The sequence below is a fragment of the Pithys albifrons genome, chromosome 9, assembly GCF_047495875.1.
Source record: "Pithys albifrons albifrons isolate INPA30051 chromosome 9, PitAlb_v1, whole genome shotgun sequence".
Taxonomy (NCBI): Eukaryota; Metazoa; Chordata; class Aves; order Passeriformes; family Thamnophilidae; genus Pithys; species Pithys albifrons.
This window is the reverse complement of record NC_092466.1, coordinates 4,078,067-4,096,630: the sequence shown is the minus strand read 5'-3', so window position 1 is coordinate 4,096,630 and position 18,564 is coordinate 4,078,067. Positions and strand designations below refer to the sequence as shown.

At 47.0% G+C, this 18,564-nt stretch overlaps 1 protein-coding gene across 1 annotated transcript in view; it reads left to right on the top strand.

Annotated features, from left to right (window-relative positions):
* Positions 1-17,530, top strand: part of LHPP (phospholysine phosphohistidine inorganic pyrophosphate phosphatase) — an 83,635-nt gene extending 66,105 nt beyond the window's left edge. Inside the window, exon 7 of the mRNA XM_071563557.1 lies at positions 16,813-17,530. Coding sequence (XP_071419658.1) covers positions 16,813-16,903 — 91 coding nt within the window. The 3' untranslated portion in view covers positions 16,904-17,530. The remainder of the gene's footprint in view (positions 1-16,812) is intronic.
* The last annotated feature ends 1,034 nt before the right edge of the window (positions 17,531-18,564 follow it).

The following is an 18,564-nucleotide window of genomic DNA, read 5'->3' as shown; positions in this document are numbered from 1 at the left end:
TGCGTCTCCTCTTCCCAAAGAGTGATCCAGTTACACGCCTTGAGCTTTGCCATAGTAGCAGAGGAAGGGGGAGTATAAAGGTTATGGAAAACAAAACATTAATTTTCTTGACCAGCTGTGTTACAAGCAAAGTGCAGCTTATTTATACCCACAGCACAGCGTTCATAAATCAGGGCTGCTCTCCAGCAAGGCATTTAATGAGAACTATTAAATGATTTCACGATGTACTCATCGTTACCATCTGATAAAAACCAGCACTCCCTACGAGGACCAGCACTTTTCAGTGGCAGCTTTTCGTGCTGGGGGAAGGAGGTGTGTGGGGAACAAAGCCCCTGGCAGTGTCAGACGTGTTCTGCAAAGCTCTGTGCGGGCACATTGTGTTGGGTCATTGATCGCACGCCCGGCCCGAGCGCGGAGCTCACAGCCCTTCATTAGGGAGATGGGTCTCTGACGTGAATGGCTTTGGGTTTTATGTAATACCTTTCACTGAGAAAATACCTGATCCCATCTCGCCTCCATCTGCCAGCATCAATCACAGCGGGCGCCTCTCCCCGCGGGCGTGTGAGGCTGGAGCCCAGCCCATGGTGCACAAGGAATCACAGGATGGTTTGGGTTGGAAGGGACCTTAAAGACCATCCAGTTCCAACCACCTTACCATTGATGGACACCTTCCACTGGACCACATTGCTCAGGGCCTGGATCAGGAAGCTGGGGAGCTCCACAAACCCTACCTGTCTCCCATCCTTTCAGAAGGAGGATGTGTTTGGTATTTGTGGGAGTTCAACCCAAGGCAGTGGCGCATTCAGGAGGCTTCCTGCGCTGTGGGGCTGTGTGGGTGACCCCAGGGACTTGTCCCCATGGGGGCACAGGTCTATCTACATCCCTCTAGACATTCCCCCACATAATTCCAGGCAGGAGAGCTGGATCTGCTGGCTGCACAGAGCCCTGCAAGGGCTCCTTTGTCACAGGCTCTAAAATCACAGGATGGCTAATTTATGTGAGAAGGTTTTCTATGAATCAATGGGGAGGGCATTGCTGCTCAGAGCCTTGCCCCTCTCCAAGTGCTTAATTGCTAATCAGAGCCTGGATTCAGCAGCTTCCATTGTATTGTCTGGCACTTTCTGCCTCCTTCAATAAAACTGGAGAGGCTCTTGCTTTATAACAAAGATGTTTATCTTGCCCGAATTTGTGGGAAGCTGTAGGAGGCTGTCCTTTCTTACTGCATAACTTTAATGGCGTAAACAGTTGCTGTTACTTAGTTTCCAGCCAGATTTTCTGAATGGGGGCTGGGAGGAGGATTCCTTAATTAATCCTTTGGGAAAGTGGTTGGGATTCTGGCTTGTTGTTTTGGGTTTGTATCTAAGTAGCATCTCCCAGATGCAGAATAGCTAAACTTAGGTCCAAATGTCATCTTGCATTTCTGCATATCTCTGATGGGTAATTTTTCTTCCTCCTTCAAACAACCTGCCCCTTTTCCTGGGATGGAATTATGTGATCTTTAAGGTCCCTTTCAAGACAACCCATTCTATGGTTCTCTGATTTTTTTTCCACCCTCAGAGGAGGAAGTGCCCTTCCATCATATATGTGAATGGCAACATGGTTTAACATTGACTTAAAGCTTGTCTTCATCAGCAAGTAATTTTCAATAGAGCATCCTATCACCATAGGATTTACTGTGATGTGCTGATAATCACCTAAGAACCCCAGGTTACTCTGAATAAATGTTAATTAAATATTTTCCAGTCGCTTTTTCTTATCTGATTTCTTCAAACTTCAGAGCTTCAGTATTCCCTGAGCAGTGTTTGCTGAGTTAGTTGCAAAAAAAAGGCTTTGTCTGACATCCCTGTGCTCACATGTTGTCAAAGACTGTCATGGTATACAAGCCACCAGTAGCCACAGAGGCTAATGAGGTAAAATCAGATTACAGTGATGTAGGCAGAGATAGCTTCAGAAACTGGAAGTGCTCACAGGCTGCATGGAAAGCTTTCCCAAAGTGCTTAGTCCTAGGAAGAAGGTAAAGTCTTCCAGCAGACCAGGCTGGAGCATCACTAACACTTACACTTTACTTACAGAGGCTGGACAAGTGACTTCCAGGAGCAGGAAACACACTGAAGTCCCTGGAACCAGGACTGTGGCAGATGCCATTCAAAGTCAGAGTTTGTGGATTGCCTCTAGCAATTATCCATAGTGTGTTTTGTCATTCTTATTTTGCAGAATATTCCAGGTTGTTTATAACTGGAGTTAAAACCAGGGGCACTACAGAGCCTGTTGCTCTCCCAAGCCACATGCCTGCTTTTTCCTTCAGATTCCTGTGAATGAGAGCACGGTGCCACCTGTACCTCCCTGAAGGCACCAGGTGGTAGCTGTTCTAGGGGCACACAAACTTCTTCTCAGGTATTTTTTTAAGTATTTTTATAAAAAACAAGAGTCTGTAGAAGGGAGTCACAAATGGGGTTTGAAGGATGGAGGAAACACCTTGAAAATTTTTGAGCATGTGTTTGGATGTGGATCTTGTTCTGCTGCAAACCAGGAAGGTTAATGGGTATGTCATAGAATCTTTGAATGGTTTGGGTTGGAAGAGACCTTAAAGACCATCTCATTCCAACCCCTCCCCTGGGCAGGGACACCTCCCACCAGCCCGGGTTGCTCCAAGCCCTGTCCAACCTGGCCTTGGACACTTCCAGGGATGGGGCAGCCACAGCTGCTCTGGGCACCCTGTGCCAGGGCCTGCCCACCCTCACAGAGAAGAATTTCCCCCTAATATCTAATCTAAATTGCCCCCTGTCCATTTAAAATCTCAGTTAAATGTCCTGTCTCAGTGTTGTATTAGGTCACTATAGGACATCTTTAACATGTCCTGGCTGATTATTAAATTCAGATATTTGCAATCATAAAACCTGCTGAGCATTGCATATGTGATGAGCTGCTCAAACAGCTTATGCCAAACACATGTGGCATTCTTCAGTGTTCATTGCTTTCTCAAGACATGCCCATTTGTATGGACTTCAGACAGCTCCAGGCTGCCTTGCTGTTTCCATCCATGTGAGTGTATGCAAGGGGAGTGAGGTGCATAAACAGGTCTGGAGGAAGGGTTTTCATTAGCTGCAGGTAGTAATTTATGGTGGGAAAGCAAGAGGCAATTAAACTCCTTACATTGCTGAGCATTAATGTAAGTCCTGTAAGTCAGAACGTTTCCTTTAATGTTTTACTTAATGAAGATGAAGTCTCTCTCTTTATGATCTAGTAAAGTCCTTTCCACACAAGGGCTTGGGCGGTTTGTTTCAAAACTTTATTATGTTTATATATATTATCCTTACATAGCACACACACCCCAAACCTACATTCCAGGCTACTGCTTCTCATTGTAGACTGAGAAAAAACAGCAGAGAGCATTGATTAGCTCTTCACAGATCGCTCTGTGCTGCCTTGAATGCAATTTGAAGTGGACTGGGTTATTGTTGGGTTGTTTTGAACTTCATAGACAAGTATCTCCACCCTGAAATACCTTACAAGAGTTTAGCAACATGTGCAGAGACTACAGTGTTGGCTGTCCCACCTCCAGTACAAAGTGAGCCTTTGAAGTATTTTAAGTAGTGTATTTTCTCAAAGGTATCGAGCATGGTATGTAAATAAACTTAATTTCAAGCCAGGTTGGGTTACAGAAGCAGCTGGTCCACAGCTGAAACCAGTATTTGGACTGTTCATTCTACAAAGGATCAGCCTTCACTTGAAGCTGATGCAAAGGGAGGAAACTGGTCTCAACCACAATGCTCAGATTAAAGCAAATACTGCAGATACCAAGAAGGTAAAGCAGTTACCATGCCACTGGTCCTGTTTATTTGGGTTTTTTCCTCCTCTGTTTTAAAACTGTGAGTCTTTCACATTGATTTAATAGTTAAGAAACATTCCAGGTTTGGTCAGGTCCTAAGAAATACTAAGCAGGTGGTACAGCAGTGGGAGCTGAGCTGCTCAAATAGCCTTGCAGGTGCATCATTAGAAACTACAGAATTGCTGAATGGCTTAGGTTGGAAGGGACTTTAAAACCCATCGAGTGCCACCCCCTGCCATGGGCAGGGACACCTGCCATTATCCCAGGCTGCTCCAAGCCCTGTCCAACCTGGCCTTGGACTCTTCCAGGTATGGGCCATCCAGTAGAGAAATACAGTTGTGTGCTCTCCCATGGCTTGCAGACTCTTTCAGTTTTCCCTTGGGAGAGCCCAAATACCCACAATGGACAAATCTTTCCCTGTGCTTTGTGCTGGAGATGGAGGTGTCAGTGCCCCTGGGCCCCCTGTCATTCCCATCTCCCCTGGGCACACTGCACAGACTCATCCTTGGAACCCATGAAGAACTGCCTCAGAAACCAACTTAGCCCCACGAGGATGAACGTGGCAGGGTGTGAAAGCAAAGAGCTGGCAGCAGTGGTGGCTGGGGCTGTTCTCAGTGTGCCAGGCATGGTACAAACTTGTCATGTTGGTGTCCTGATGATTTTGTGGTTCCAGGCTGTGGTTTGCATGTGTGATAACAGCCAGCAATGAACTGCCATGGGAAATATCTAGTCAGTCCCACACAACCTAATTTTAAAAAGCCATTTGGAGGTGGCCAAAGTATTTATTAACCATTGTATTTATGAAAGTGGCAGCTGGGGACCAACACAGGAAGCAATGCTGGAGGATGTGCCAGTTCAGCACAGAACACAGACCTGTGCAACACCCTGGACTGAAACCAAACATCCCCAGTGCTTTACTGCCCATCAGTCAGTTGTTTCACATTTGGAATTATTTAATTAACAGTGTAGAGCAAAATCCCTGTTGGCCTGACTGGGACTAGGTATTTGGCAAAACTCTTGGGAGGCTTCAACGGGGCTGGGGTTTGGAGCTGAGTCTGCTCAGAGCACGGAGCACATTGGACATACCAGCAGCTTTGTCTGAGGAGCTGGAGCTCAAAGCTGGAAGGAAGCAGGTACAAACCTAGGCCTGCTGTGCAAGTCCCAGCAGAGGGCTGAGCTCCAGGAATGCTGGGGTTTTAATCCTTAGACTAACAACCTTAGTTTAGCATACTTTCCATAATCCATTCTTAAGCACGAGCGTAGATGTGGTTTGACACCTTGAAAAATGTGCTTGCTGGCTTTCCTCATCCTGGCACTCCCTCCTGCATCCTGCCTGATGTGAGGACCAGGTGGAAGAGAGCCAGGAGGAGCAGGAGGAAGACGCCACGACCATCCCTGCTGCCTCCTGCAGTACTCATGTTTCCAGGGCACATTTCCTGATACACTTCCAAAGAGCTTGAGATCCTTGGATGAAGCACGGCCCATAAATGCAGCATGTCATCATTCTTTGAACAGCTTCCCATCTTTGTGAATGTAATCACCAGGGGACATCCTGCATTCCTCTGGAGGGAGGTAGCCCAGACCTAAGGCCTCCGTGACCAGTTAGAAAATAAAAGGGATTGAATGTGGACTGCCTGTTGTTGGTCCATATGGGATTGTGTTGTTTTCTGTTGGATTTAGGATCTCACTCCCCAGCTGCCCCATAGAGTATCCCAGAGACTGCAGGCACACAGCACAAGGCTTCCTTCATTACCTGCTCTGCAGATCTGTTTTTTTCATCTCTGAAACAAAGCAGAAAGCAAAGCTGATCACCTCCATCACTTCATAGAATCCCAGAATGGTTTGTGTTGAAATGAACCTTAAAGACCATCTAATTCCAACCCCCTGCCATGGGCTGGGACACTTTCCACTGTCCCAGGTTGCTCCAAGCCCCGTCCAACTGGGCCTTGGACAATTCCAGATATTGGTAAACATAATTCCTAGGCAAATAAAGTTTCATCTCCTTGTACTGTGGTCATGGAAACAAAGGAAGGCAGACATTCACAGCATGCAAACACAGAGAAGATTATGAAGATCTGATTTACAGAGTGGCTTAAGCAAATAAGTCATAATTTGGAATAACTGTAGCAAAGCTTCTGCTTTAAAAGGGGCAAAAGTTTCTGAGAAACAGGCACAAGTTATTTGGATGGGCTCTGTGTGCTCAAGTGTCTCTGAGCCCTTTCAGAGGGCATAAATAATGCCCTGATTCAAAGTTTAGGCTGACTCTTGGGGGCTAGCCCAAATATGTATTCTCTTTCATTTTATCAGTTATAACATGAGCACGTTAGACATGGGTGGGTTCCTGACATCCTTGAGCATAGTGAGGTTGGATATAATACTTCTCTCTGATCTGGGAGCAGTCAGACAAACCCCACACTGTTGCCTTGTCCAGGCTGAGCAACTATGCAGACAAAAATATGACTCAGGCCTTCATTTTCCAGTGTAGGTGCTTTCTTGGCTTCTCACATGAGAAAGGTTTTGGAGCAGGGAGGTGCTGGTTCCCAACACGTGCATGAATTGGCTGTTCCTGCCCTTTGGAAGGAGAACTGGCTGCATGTGTGTCTGTCTGCTTGGGTTTCCTGGGAGTGGCACAGATAGGTCATAGTTTCATTCTCATGTAAAATTGAAGCTGATTTAGAGAGCAGCATCTGGAGACAAATATTATTCTCCTTGGGGTAGCTCAGATTCTTCTTTGGTGAGAAACAGTCTTCTAATGCTGTAACTTTGTGTGTCTTGTCTCGAGGGTTGCATTATCAGTGCCAATCTGGCCTAATACTTTTTAAATCAAAATTTTCCAAACAGTACTTGAAACCTTAAATGAAGGCTTCTTTTTTTATATATATATATATATATATATATATATATATATATATATAATCTGCAAAGCTCTTTTCTTGCTAGAATCTGCATCTTCCAGGGTTTTGTAACTTAAATCTCCATGCGGTGCTTTGCAAACACGGGAGCCAGCATTCATTTTACACATTTCATAGGGATTTTGTAAGCAATGTATTAAAGGAAAGCAATGAACTAATCTTTTAGGTTAAGGTCTTTCAATGTATCTAACAGAGTAAGATGCCTGAGCACCGCTGAGCTTCACATTCAGCCCTTAAAATTAATCTTTCCCACCCCCGTGTAATATGAAGTCCGATTAACAGCTAATGCATCAGTTGCATTGAAGATGCACATCTGCTTGTGTGTGTGTATGCACAAAGAAAATATTTATGTCCCAGTTCTTTCTCAGGGGCATTTAAAATTATTTTCTACTGAATTGACTAAGGTCATCTGGCACAGCTGAGCAGGTCATCAATAATTAATCCAGGCAGGCAGAGCTGAGTCTCACGGTGCCTGCAAACACCCTGTTAGACTGGATGGTTTGGCAGAGCAGGGGCACTTCTCAGATTTTCTCAGCAAACAAGCAAATGCAGCGGTTTAACTTTTGAGGGGGAGAGGGAGGCTTGATTTTATTGGAAACAGCTGTGCTGTGCTTGCACTGCAGCACTTGGTGCATCCATATGTACACTCAGAGCTTCTGGTCCCCCAGTCCAGCCTGGGAGTCGTTGCCCTTGCACCAAGACCTGGCATTCATGGCTCATTTCCATGTGTTTGCAGACTGCAGTAACACAAGGGGTTGGATTTATCTCACTCTTAAGTTTATCTAAACTTTATTAAAAGTTAGATTCTTTACACCTAACTCTGGCCATCCAAGAGTTGTCTCTGGGGTATGAGCTTGTCATCTGGTTTAAATAGAATCAGTTGGGGAGAAAAAAATCATCTCTTCCAGAGGCTATTTCCTATCCAGACTTGTTATCTAAGAAGATGAGATGAACATGGGATGTGTAAGGGGAGCAAAGCTGGTGAGGGGTCTGGAGCATGAGCTGAGGGAGCTGGGGGGGCTCAGCCTGAAGAAAAGGAGGCTCAGGGAGCACCTTCTCTCTCTCTGCAACTCCCTGACAGGAGAGGGGAGCCGGGGGGGGTCAGGCTCTGCTCCAGGGAACAAGGGACAGCACAAGGGGAAATGGCTTCAAGCTGTGCCAGAGGAGGTATAGATTAGATATCATGAAAAACTTCTTCACTGAAAGGGTTGCCAAGCCCTGGCACAGGCTGCCCAGGGAAGTGCTGGAATCATCGTCCCTGGAGGGATTGACAAGTTGTGCACATGTGGCACTTGGGGACATGGTTTAGTGAGGGCCTTGGCATTGCTGGGTTAACAGTTGGACTTGATGATCTTAGAGGCCTTTTATACCTAAATTATTCTGAAATTCTTTGTGTCCTCTTCCCTTTCCACTTGAAGGAATTTGTCTGTCTTGAGGAGGAGACTCCTGAAGAGGTTCAGGTCACCAGCCTGGGCAAGGCATTTTGCTTTTGGACAGGCAACACTGGGTGAAATGGGTCTGGGCTGGCATAATGGGGAAACCTTGGGTGGCTGAGGGGTGAATGTGCCCCTCTGCAGAAGCCTTTTGTGCTCTCAAATCTGTTCCTCTGGCTGTTTGTGTTGGCCTAATTGCATACATATCACCAATATACACCCTCGCTGCATAAGGTAAATGGAGATGGTTTCCACAAGGCTGAGGATGTCAGTAACTCCCTTCCACCTGAGTCTCCTCAGGAGTCCAATCCAGCATCCATCACGCCAAGCATGGAGCCAGACTTTGGAGCCGTGGTGGCTTAACCTTTGGATTCAGGGTTGGATGGGGCCACAGCAGGTTGCAGCTCAGAGGCCCTTGATTACAGGCAGAGAAGAAGGGACCAAACCTCATGTAGCAGAAAGGGCTGGTTGAGCATCCCACCATCCTGATGGCCACCAGGTGCCAGCTCTCCCTGCCACACCAGCTGTCCCCAGGACACATGTGCAGCTGTTTTGGGACAAGCAGGCTGGGAAACAGTCCAAAGCTAAGCAGGCACGTGTGCTGCTCCTGTCCTGCACCATAACACTGCTGTGCTCACTTTTAATGCCTGGCTCCTGCTGAACTGCTCTTGCTTTCCAAGATGAGAGAGCCCTGCAGTTCTGACAGGAAAATTGCTGCTCAGATGCTGGAACGCCACTGCTCTGCTTGTTTAAATATTTGTTCAAACCAGCTTGACTTTCCAATACATTTTTCCATGAGGGATTTTGGAGGTAGGGAAAGAAGTCAGTACTAATAAAATCTCATGCTCTGGTGTACTCACAGGAGAGAATTTAGCCAGCAGTACCCTCTGTCCCGACAGCATCACGTCTCCCCTTCGCTCTCCTGCCTTCCTTCATGCCTGTTTCTTACTTCAGCAAGTCTGTGGATGGATCTGTACATGTCCTATCCACAGACTTTCACGACTTCTAATGTGCAAAGCTCTTAATCTGCCATGTTCACATGTGCTGTGTTTCCTGAGAGAGAAAATAAATAGGAATGGGTGGAGGAAAACAGCTGCCGTCATCCACTTCCTCAGCATTGTGTGTTCAGTGACTGGTTGGTGCCCTGCACCCTGCAGAAATGGCAGGAATTGGGATTATCAAGGGTTAATGGCATTATTGGAGGGTTCATTTACAATCACCATGACTAAATGTCATTCCTGTGAAGAGCAGTATGGAAAATCCTTGTGCTGACCCTCTCCCATGGGTAATATCCATGGAAGTTTGCTAGTGCCAGCCTCCAGCTTGTGTTCTGTTCTGATCAACTCTGCTCCTTTTGCTTCTTTATTTGGACAAAGTTCCACTTGTTCTCCCTCAACCACCTCGTATCTGTGGTTACAAACCCCATTTCCAACCTCCTCCTTGCTCCCCAGTGTGATGGGCTGCACCAGGTCTTGGCAAGGGCCAGTTTAAAAAGACCTGGTGGGAAACCTGGTGGAGCAAAATGCAGCAGAGACACCAAGAACTCCTCATGCATCTGTTTCAGTGCTCTCAGCAACCTTTTGTAAGCAGATTTGTCAGGATTTGTGTATCTGAGTTCATTGGTTAGAGCATCATCATCCAGCCAACTGATTAGAAACAAACAAATTGCCACAATACTTTAAATTACATTTTCAGCCCATGTATGTTTGTAAAGTGCAAGTGTTCATCCCAGGAAATGCCTTGAAATTCAGAAAAACAAGGATATGGGAAATGGCAACCTTCCAGTGCCTAAAGGGGCTCCAAGTGAGGGACTTTTTAAAAGGGACAGGACAAGAGGGAATGGCTTTAAACAGTCAGAGGGCAGGGTTAGATGGGATATTAGAAATTCTTCCCTGTGAGGGTGGGCAGGCCCTGGCACAGGTGCCCAGAGAAGCTGTGGCTGCCCCATCCCTGGGAGTGTCCAGGTTGGACAGGGCTTGGAGCACCCTGGGCTGGTGGGAGGTGTCCCTGCCCATGGCAGAGGATTGGAATGGGATGAGCTTTAAGGTCCTTTCCAGCCCAAACCCGGATTTCTAGCATTTAGCAATATTATTTTATTTTGGTTTTAGGTAATCTATGCAGACAGGTATCCCCTCAATCTTAGTATTTTCCAGTATGTTGAGACACCTGGAGAAGTGTTGTGATTAAGCTGCTTTATTTTGCTCAGCTGAAACTGCAGCAGTTTAACATAAATGGGAATGATTAAGTCACAGCCCACAGACTTCCTTCAGGTGTTATCAAACAGTTTGACTGTTAATTTCTACCTGGTTTTGGATGCTTCAATTTAAATGAGTCCCAATTAAGCACAATTAGCTGTATGTGCAGGTCTGGGAGGAAAGAGAGGAGCAGTGGAGGATGCTGGTTTGCTCTGACATGGGTTTGCTTTGACATGGGTGTGCTTTGCTTGGAGACATATTGACCAGGAGGAGACAGCATGGCAAGGTCATCTCTAGAGGCTACTGACTCCTGCAGCCACAGAGGAGGCATCCTTGTCTGCATGGTTTGTGTTTGGAAGCTTCTGTGGATGGTCCTCACCTTTCCAAGCAAAAAAATCTTCCCAAAAGACAGCAGCAAAGCAAAGGAAGTTGCTGGTTGCTTTGTGAGGACAAACTTTCTGCTCTGAGTCACAGCAGCTTCAAAAAATCTAGACTTCTAACCACAAAAGCCTCCCTTCTTATCCCAGGAAGGTTTGTCCATGACATGGGAGGGATTCAGGTATGGATTTCCCTGGAGTTTCTGGGACCTGCCCCAGCTATTGTTGGTGCCTTTGGTGCAGGTTTGTCTCCCATTGTCCCATCAGGAAACGTGCTCCACAGCATCCCTCAGCTGCCCATCAGTGAGCTGTCAGTCACTGTGATTTATCTGGGCTTTCAGTGCCAAACTGATTAAATTGCATGTTCCACAAAAAAAAGAACGTTTCACTCATGGCACCGAATCTAATTATTGCATCTGTCCAAAGCAACTAGCAAAGGTTACAGTGTCTGTTTGCATTCCTCATAAAGAAAACGTCATTAAACTCTGTCTTGCATATTTTACAGCCATGGTAAGAGCCCCTGAAGAATATGCTGTGAGGAGAAATGGTTTTAGGCATTTTTTATCTCATTTTATGGAGCGGGAGTGTGTGCTGGTTAATTGGGGGGCGAGTGGGAAGTCAGAATGGTGGCACAGAGGTGCCTTGTACAAACAGAGGGTGGGTTTGTGGGATGGAGTTTGCTGTCTGACAAGAAAGTGGAGCTGCTGGGAAGGTCAGTGATTGTGGGACACGGAGTTCTGCATCAGCCCAGTGACTGCAGCTCTGTGCACTGGAATGTGAGATCATTTGTCTTTTTATAATTAACTTTAGTGCCTTCCTTTGGCCCTGCATGGTGTTTTTCCTACCCACCCCAATTTTTAAAGGATGATGTAAAAGCTAATTTTAACCTGTGACACTGATCATGTGTCGATCAATCCCCATCTGCTCTTGTTCTTTGAAGTCAAGTTTCAGCAGGTCTCGGGTTGACCTGGATTCTGGGGCTGTTTCCATCCCTGTGGCCATGACTAGCCATGTCAGCTACCTCCACTTAGACTTTTATCTGCTAAATATTTTGTCCATGCAGTAATGCAACTGTTTCCTTTTTGTTCTCCATATGTTTTGTTGGAAATGAGCAGGGGTGAGGCGCTGAGGAAGTCATTCCAATCGGTGTGTGAAGTTTCCTAGGACACCATGACATGAAGGTTTGGAGCTCAGACCTTGCTCCTGGTGGGATGGGTGGCTCTCAGCTCACAGGACACGTTCTGCAGGTCCAGTTCCCTTTGCAGCCATGATTCCCCAGGAGACTGCCATTAGAACTTGCTGACAGCACCATCCAAGCCTCGCCTTGATCCACAGTCTAAAACTGGAATCCCATCTGGTGTGGGAAACAAAAGAATTAACTCAAAGTCTGTGTTTTTTGAGTCATCTTTTTATGCTGCCTCTTCTCCCTGTGTTTCCTGCACTCACTTCAAAGACCCCTAGTAGTTCCTGCAAAGGACCAGGAGGGCCAGCTTAGGTCCCTTCATCCCTCACAGATATTTAGCCTCATCTGGGTGAACCATCACAGAAAATTACATAGAAGTTGGGGCAATCTAAGACTATCCCTAACAGCTGAGTCTAAGTGGGGAGCTCACCTTGTCAGAACAGGCTTATCCAAGTGGAAATCTGACCCAGACAGTAAGTGAAGCTTCTTATTCTTGCAGAAGCAGATTTTTGCATGTTACAATGCAGGGTTTGGTTTTATGCTTCACCAGGACTAATCCATTGCTTTCTGCCAGTCAGTAGTTCTGACATTGGACTTTCCCTGGTATCTGGAGCTTCTCTTACCACATGAAGAGTTAAAATGGCAGAGCCAGTTTCCTGCATGCCCCTGCTGCTTCCTTGATGTCTCAGAGCAAAGCATTGATCTGAACTAACCAGTTTAGTATGGGTGGAGGGTCTGGCTCAGAGCTGCTCAGCTGCTGCAGCCCTGACAGTGATAAATGGTCCCTGGGACAGGAGGGTGTTTAGTCATCTCCTGATTTGGTGGATGCGAGTAACTACCAAGCCTCAAGACCCCTGTCTGAGTTGCATCATGTTAAAGATCCTTCATAGCATTAATGTGTGGTGATGCACTGGTTGTTTTGGATGGCTTTTCTTTTGAAGAACATCCTCTCTTAACATCACCCTGTGCACAGATCACGTGTCCCTGTAGGGGCCGAGAAGGATCACCCTGGATTTTGGAGGGATCCTGTGCTAAGCCACTTCTTTCCCTGACACCTTCATATACCAGCAGGGTGGTCACCAAAGGGCAATGCAGCAGTGAAGTGCCACATTTCACAGTGCCATGGCCAACTTGGGCTGGAAAATGTTCCTTGGATGCTCACCTGGGCTGTGGTCCTCAGCCACTCCAAGGAGTCCTGCTTTACTGGAGACAGTGTTTCCCAAGGTTGTAGTTGATTTTTCACAAGTGAGTTTGTGCCCTGGCCAAGACTGCTGACAGCTGAATGTTCAGCTGCAGTATGTAATTTTCTGTCATTTTGATTTATGTTCTTCCCTGAAACCAGAGTCCCACATGAGAAAAAAATCGGAAGGAGTCTATCCTAAAGTTAGCTCCATTCTAACTTCTTCAACTGACCTGGCAAATTAAAGATATTTATAGATGGAAGTTTTTTTTATTTATTTGTGGAATAAGAAAGAGAAAAGTATCAGAAAGTAACCTTGGCTGTCAGTTGTGTGACCTGCAGCTGTGATGTCTGCCATGCGATGCAAAGGGTCGTTGTCACTGAGAGAGTAGAAAAGCTGGAACTGTGAGACCAAGACCTGCTCTTGGCTAAAGTTTCCACCTGCACTTGATGGCCCAGTCCAGGAAGGCTCTGATGCACCAAAGCAATGCCCAGGACATCAGGACTAGGCTTCAGAGAAGAGCTCCATTTCAGGGGATCTTAAAAGTCTCAGTAGCTGGGGGTTTCTCCTGGAAAAAAGCCCAAATTCCCCAAGGAAGGGGCTGGTGTAGAGCCACAGTCTCTGCTCCCTCCAGACAGCAGAAGGGCTCATCCTCCAGCATCTTGTGTTTGCCCAGAGGTTTCATGGCACAGCTCTCTCTTCTGCCTGGCTTCTGGCACCCAGACTTGGCCTCCTGAATTGTTTGCTACATTTGGAGCTTTGCCTCTTGGCATTAGTGTTTGGGGATTGTTGCTTGCAGTTTCCTTTACACAGATGCTTAGAAGTGCAGCACTGAGTGAGAGGGGGGGAACAAACCCATTGCTGGGCTGTTTGTGTGAGCTACAAAGCATCTGCAAGACAAAGGAAAGGACCACATGAAACAGTGCTTGGGGTGGCACTGACAGGGAGGAAAGCTCCACTCACAGCCCCAGGAAAAGGCAAGAGAGCAGGGAAGTGTGTTTATCCCAGCTCTGCTTTCCTAGGTAGTTCAGACAATTTTATTTATTGTGTTTCCCCCATGTAGCAGTGATGAGCACGTAGGTAATCTGAGACATATGATGTGGCTCAAAAGTAGAGTTCCAAAATGGGCTGTGGGCTGAAATGAAGCTCACTCCCCAGCCCAGGGATAGGGAAGGCTGGTGAGGGGACACTGGAGTGTCACAGGGCTGGTCCTCAGCACAGGAGGGAAGCAGATCCTGACTGGAACACCTGTGGCACTTCTGGGCTCTGCTTTGCACTCTCTGCTTTAGGGGGAAATCTACTTCATAAGGGCTGCATATTCCTCTCGTTTTCTTCTGGATAACACCAATAAAGTGTGTAGTAAAATGACTGAAACCCTTGTGTTGTGAGTGAGCCCATCTGTCTGCAGCATGGGTAGCAGAAGAGGAGTGTAGGGTGCCCACTTGTAAGCCTGGAGGGTATTGGACTGCAAATGAGAAGGGCAATAATGAGGCTCAGATCAAGAACAGGGTTGCAGCAGGTAGAAATAAAGCCTGGTCCACCCCCAAGGTCCCAGAGGTGGTTGAACAAGGCACCAGCATGAACTTGGAGCTTCCCTGAGTGAAGAGGCAGTTTTAATATTAACCTCAGCACAACCAGGAGTTGGTTGCTGGCCAGTCTGTGTGTTGTGATCCCATGGTGTTTGGGTAAATGGGTAAAATACATGATTTCTTATATATTTTTCTGTATATACACACACACATACGTGCACACACCCCACACACACCCCTTTCACAGGACACATCAAGTGTACAGAGGGCCTTTCCTTGATGACTGGCACTTAGCAGCTGAGTTACAGATGGATTTCTGTGTGGTCAGCACAGATATTAATCACAAAAATCCTTTTAATAGATCAAAGAGTGCTGTGGAATTGAAAATTTCTTGTAGAAGCATCCAATTCAAGCAGTTCTTAAAATTTTCTCCTAATGTTTAAGCTAGGAGAGAAACATTTACTGAGGGTAAAATGGAAGGAAGCTTGGCTCATTACTTTATTCAGGTCTCCAATCAAATTAAGAGACAAGAAATTGATATTTTGCTATACACCCGAAGTTATTTCTGTATTTATAAAAGCCACTTGGCTAAATCAGAGGTGAGCAGTAATCACCATCAAAGGGATCGATACCCAGTGGATTTTTACTTGCTTTATGTTAGAAGGTTTTTCTCCAATGTATAACTTGCTTTACCTTCAGCAATCTAAACTCTTTTTCTAAACCTAAAAAATATCATCATTCATATTCTAATTGCACCCTAGCCCTGTAACAAGATAGAATTTGGGTATTTAAAGTAAGATTCGTCCACCTTTTAAATAAGATGCTTTTTTGACAGCCAGCACCAATGCAGAGTCTGTTTTATGGAGATACCATCCCATGCCAGACATGGCTTTGCAGGTGACACAAGGAAAGCTGAATATCAGGTGAAAATACCAAATTATTTGATTTTTCCTAGTTGCATGCTGTAACTTTGCAGCAAGGAAACCCTCAAGCAGCGTGGGCTGCCCAAAGAGGCCGTGCCTTTGTGAGGAGCTCATGTGCTTGGACATGGGAAGTGTGGCTGAAAAAGGAGCAGAAAGGAAATAGCCCTGGGGAGCTTCAGTGCTGGGACTGAAGGAATGGTTTGATACTTGAACAGACAAATGCTCACCAAACTCTGCACATCATAAATAATCATGTCTCTGTCTCCCATGCATCTGATGGGAAATGCATCTTCCCCAGTGAGACACTGTGCTAAATAAAGGTTTGCCTTTCCCAGGGAGCAGGAGAGGTGGGAGGTGGATATTCAGGCTCTCATCTCTTTCCCAAAGGAAAGTCATTAAGTGTACAAAATACACATGTTTTCTCTTCAGCAGCTGTTGGGTTTCTCAGCCCAAGAGCCATAAGAGGACCATGAGGTTTGGAAAATATCTGCCTCCCACATCTGCCCCACTCCCCACCAGCAGTGCTGCTGAATCAGCAAAATGGGACTGTGCATCTGGGCCTCGTTAGGCCAGTACTGCTAATTAAGTCATAGGCAAAAATGGCTTCAAGCCTCTCTGCTTTGGGGTGGTGGCTCACAGTGGAGGGTGAGTCGGAGCCTTCTCCTGGTGGTGTTTCAAAATACCACTGTTGGGTTTGGGAGAAAATGGTGGTCCTGCAAAAAGAAACCCTGACAGAACCTTCCTGCTCACCTTTCATGTCTCTAGGTTGGAAGAGAGTTCTTTTTTTCTTTCCCTCTTTCTAGAGAAAAAACACGAGAGAATAATGATTTGCAATCTTTGTAGGGTCCAGGCTTGCAGTGGAGTGTCCTTACACCAATCCCTGTCTGCTGCTGCTATTGCCTGAGTGATGGAGTGCCATGTAAAATGCAGTGCATTGATTGAGATTAGTTCATTAACTCATTGGAGATTCTCTTCTAGTTGAAGCTTTGCAAAGTTTTGTCCAGCTCAGTTGCACAAGGAGATAGGATCTACCTGGGCATGTGGGAAAGACCTGGGTGTGGGGGAGAGAAGAGGAAAAGGGATAAAAAACGTGGAGAGAGGAATGTGAACTTCAGGTTCACCTGAGGGTGCTCCATTCAGTGGCCATGTGGGTGGTGCCCTGGGCTCTATGAGCAGCATGAGAGCCAGGGACATGGGACCTGTTGGGGAGCCTGCCCTTGCTGAGCTGTGCCCTTCTGTGCCCTTTGCAGACCTTCTGATGAAAACCACCCTGACGTGAAGCCTGATGCCTACGTGAACAACCTGGCTGAAGCTGTGGACATCATCCTCCAGCAGCTGTAAAACCAACCAGCAGCAACAGCGATGAGTCCTCATGTGCAGTCCCTCCATGGATCTGCTTCATCCTCTCCCACCTCCATCTCATCTTAACAAACCCAGGCCCAGCCTTGCCCAGGCTGGTGGGCATCTGACTCCCTAAGTATTCCATGTAACGGTACTAAAATGATCTACTGACCTCATCCAAGGGAACACCAAACCTGCTGTCCTCTGGAAATTCTTGACTGGCCTCCCCTTGGTGCCTGTGAGGGGCCTCTGCCTCCCCTGGGTGATTCTGAGGGGAACTGGAGATGTCCAGGTGGGAAAAGAGAACCCAGCACTCCCTCATCAACAGACTTACTTTTTAACCCTGTGCCTTTTGGGGTGTCTGAGATGGGATGGGGATGTCCTTGAGGGGTGATGGAGGCCACCAAGCCCTGGTGGAGGGTCTTCAGGGTCCTGTGTGTGCCTTGGATGGCACAAAAACCGTGGGGAGGGAGGACACCTCTGGATCTGAGGCAGTAATCATGGTTCTGCCAGGATGAGCCTGTCTGGCACAGCCCTGGGTTAGGGCACAGGAATGTGGTAATGCTGTGACACATTAAGGAATAACTGTGCTGTCCTGTCGGGATTAAACCTCATCCTTTGGATCTGTCCTGTCTGTGGTTGTGTTCACTTGGATCAGCACTGGCAGGGATGTTTACAGGATCTGAAAGGCTTTTCCCTACCTGGAATAAGCTGTCAGGGGCCATAGGACTGATGGGCTTTCCCTTCCCTCTGTGGGGGGATCTTGCAAGCAGACATGGCTGTGATGGAAGGGATGTGGGTTTCCCATTTCTTCTCAATAAAATCCTGGATGTGCAGCCAGGGAGTTGTTGGTGTTGAGTCCCACACAGCTTCAACTCGAGAAGGACTTTTCACAAGGGCATGGAATGACAGGACAAGGGGGAAGGGTTTTAAAGAGGGTAGGTTTACATTGGATATTGGGAAGAAATCCTTCCCTGTGAAGGTGGGCAGGCCCTGGCACAGGATGCCCAGAGAAGCTGTGGCTGGCCCATCCCTGGGAGTGTCCAAGGCCAGGTTGGACAGGGCTTGGATCAGCCTGGGCCAGTGGAAGGTCCCTGCCCACGGCATGGGGTGGGATGAGATGGACTTTAACGTCCCTTCCAGCCCAAACATTCTGTGGATTCTCTCTGGTCACTGAACATCCCCTGGGACTGATCCTGCACCAGCACCATGTGCCTGCCAGGAATGTGCCACATCAGTTTAGCTGCAGCTCAGCCCCATCCTGCTGCCAGGAGCACTCAGCACATGCAGGGCTGCCAAGTGATGCTCCATCAAGCTGGGCCAGGCATGAGATTTGCCTTTTTTTCTAACCCCAATAAGGATTTCTAAAGGGAGCTGCTTCCTGCCTCTGGGCACTGCAGCTCTCCAGCACATCCCCAGGATTTTCAGCTTCTCTCCCCCATGGGGTTTGCAGTACAGGTGTTGCAGCCTGTGTGGTAACTCCTGGCCATTCTGCACGTGGCAAGCACATGGCAGGGACAGGGGCTCAAAAAGGTTTGAAGAACTAAAGATAGAAGGGATTGCTCCATGACATCCTCTGCCCATCCTCACCAACACTTGGCAGCATTGGCAAGGGTCACCTTTTAGCGGCAAAAGTTCCCTTCTAATCAACATGTCTGCAG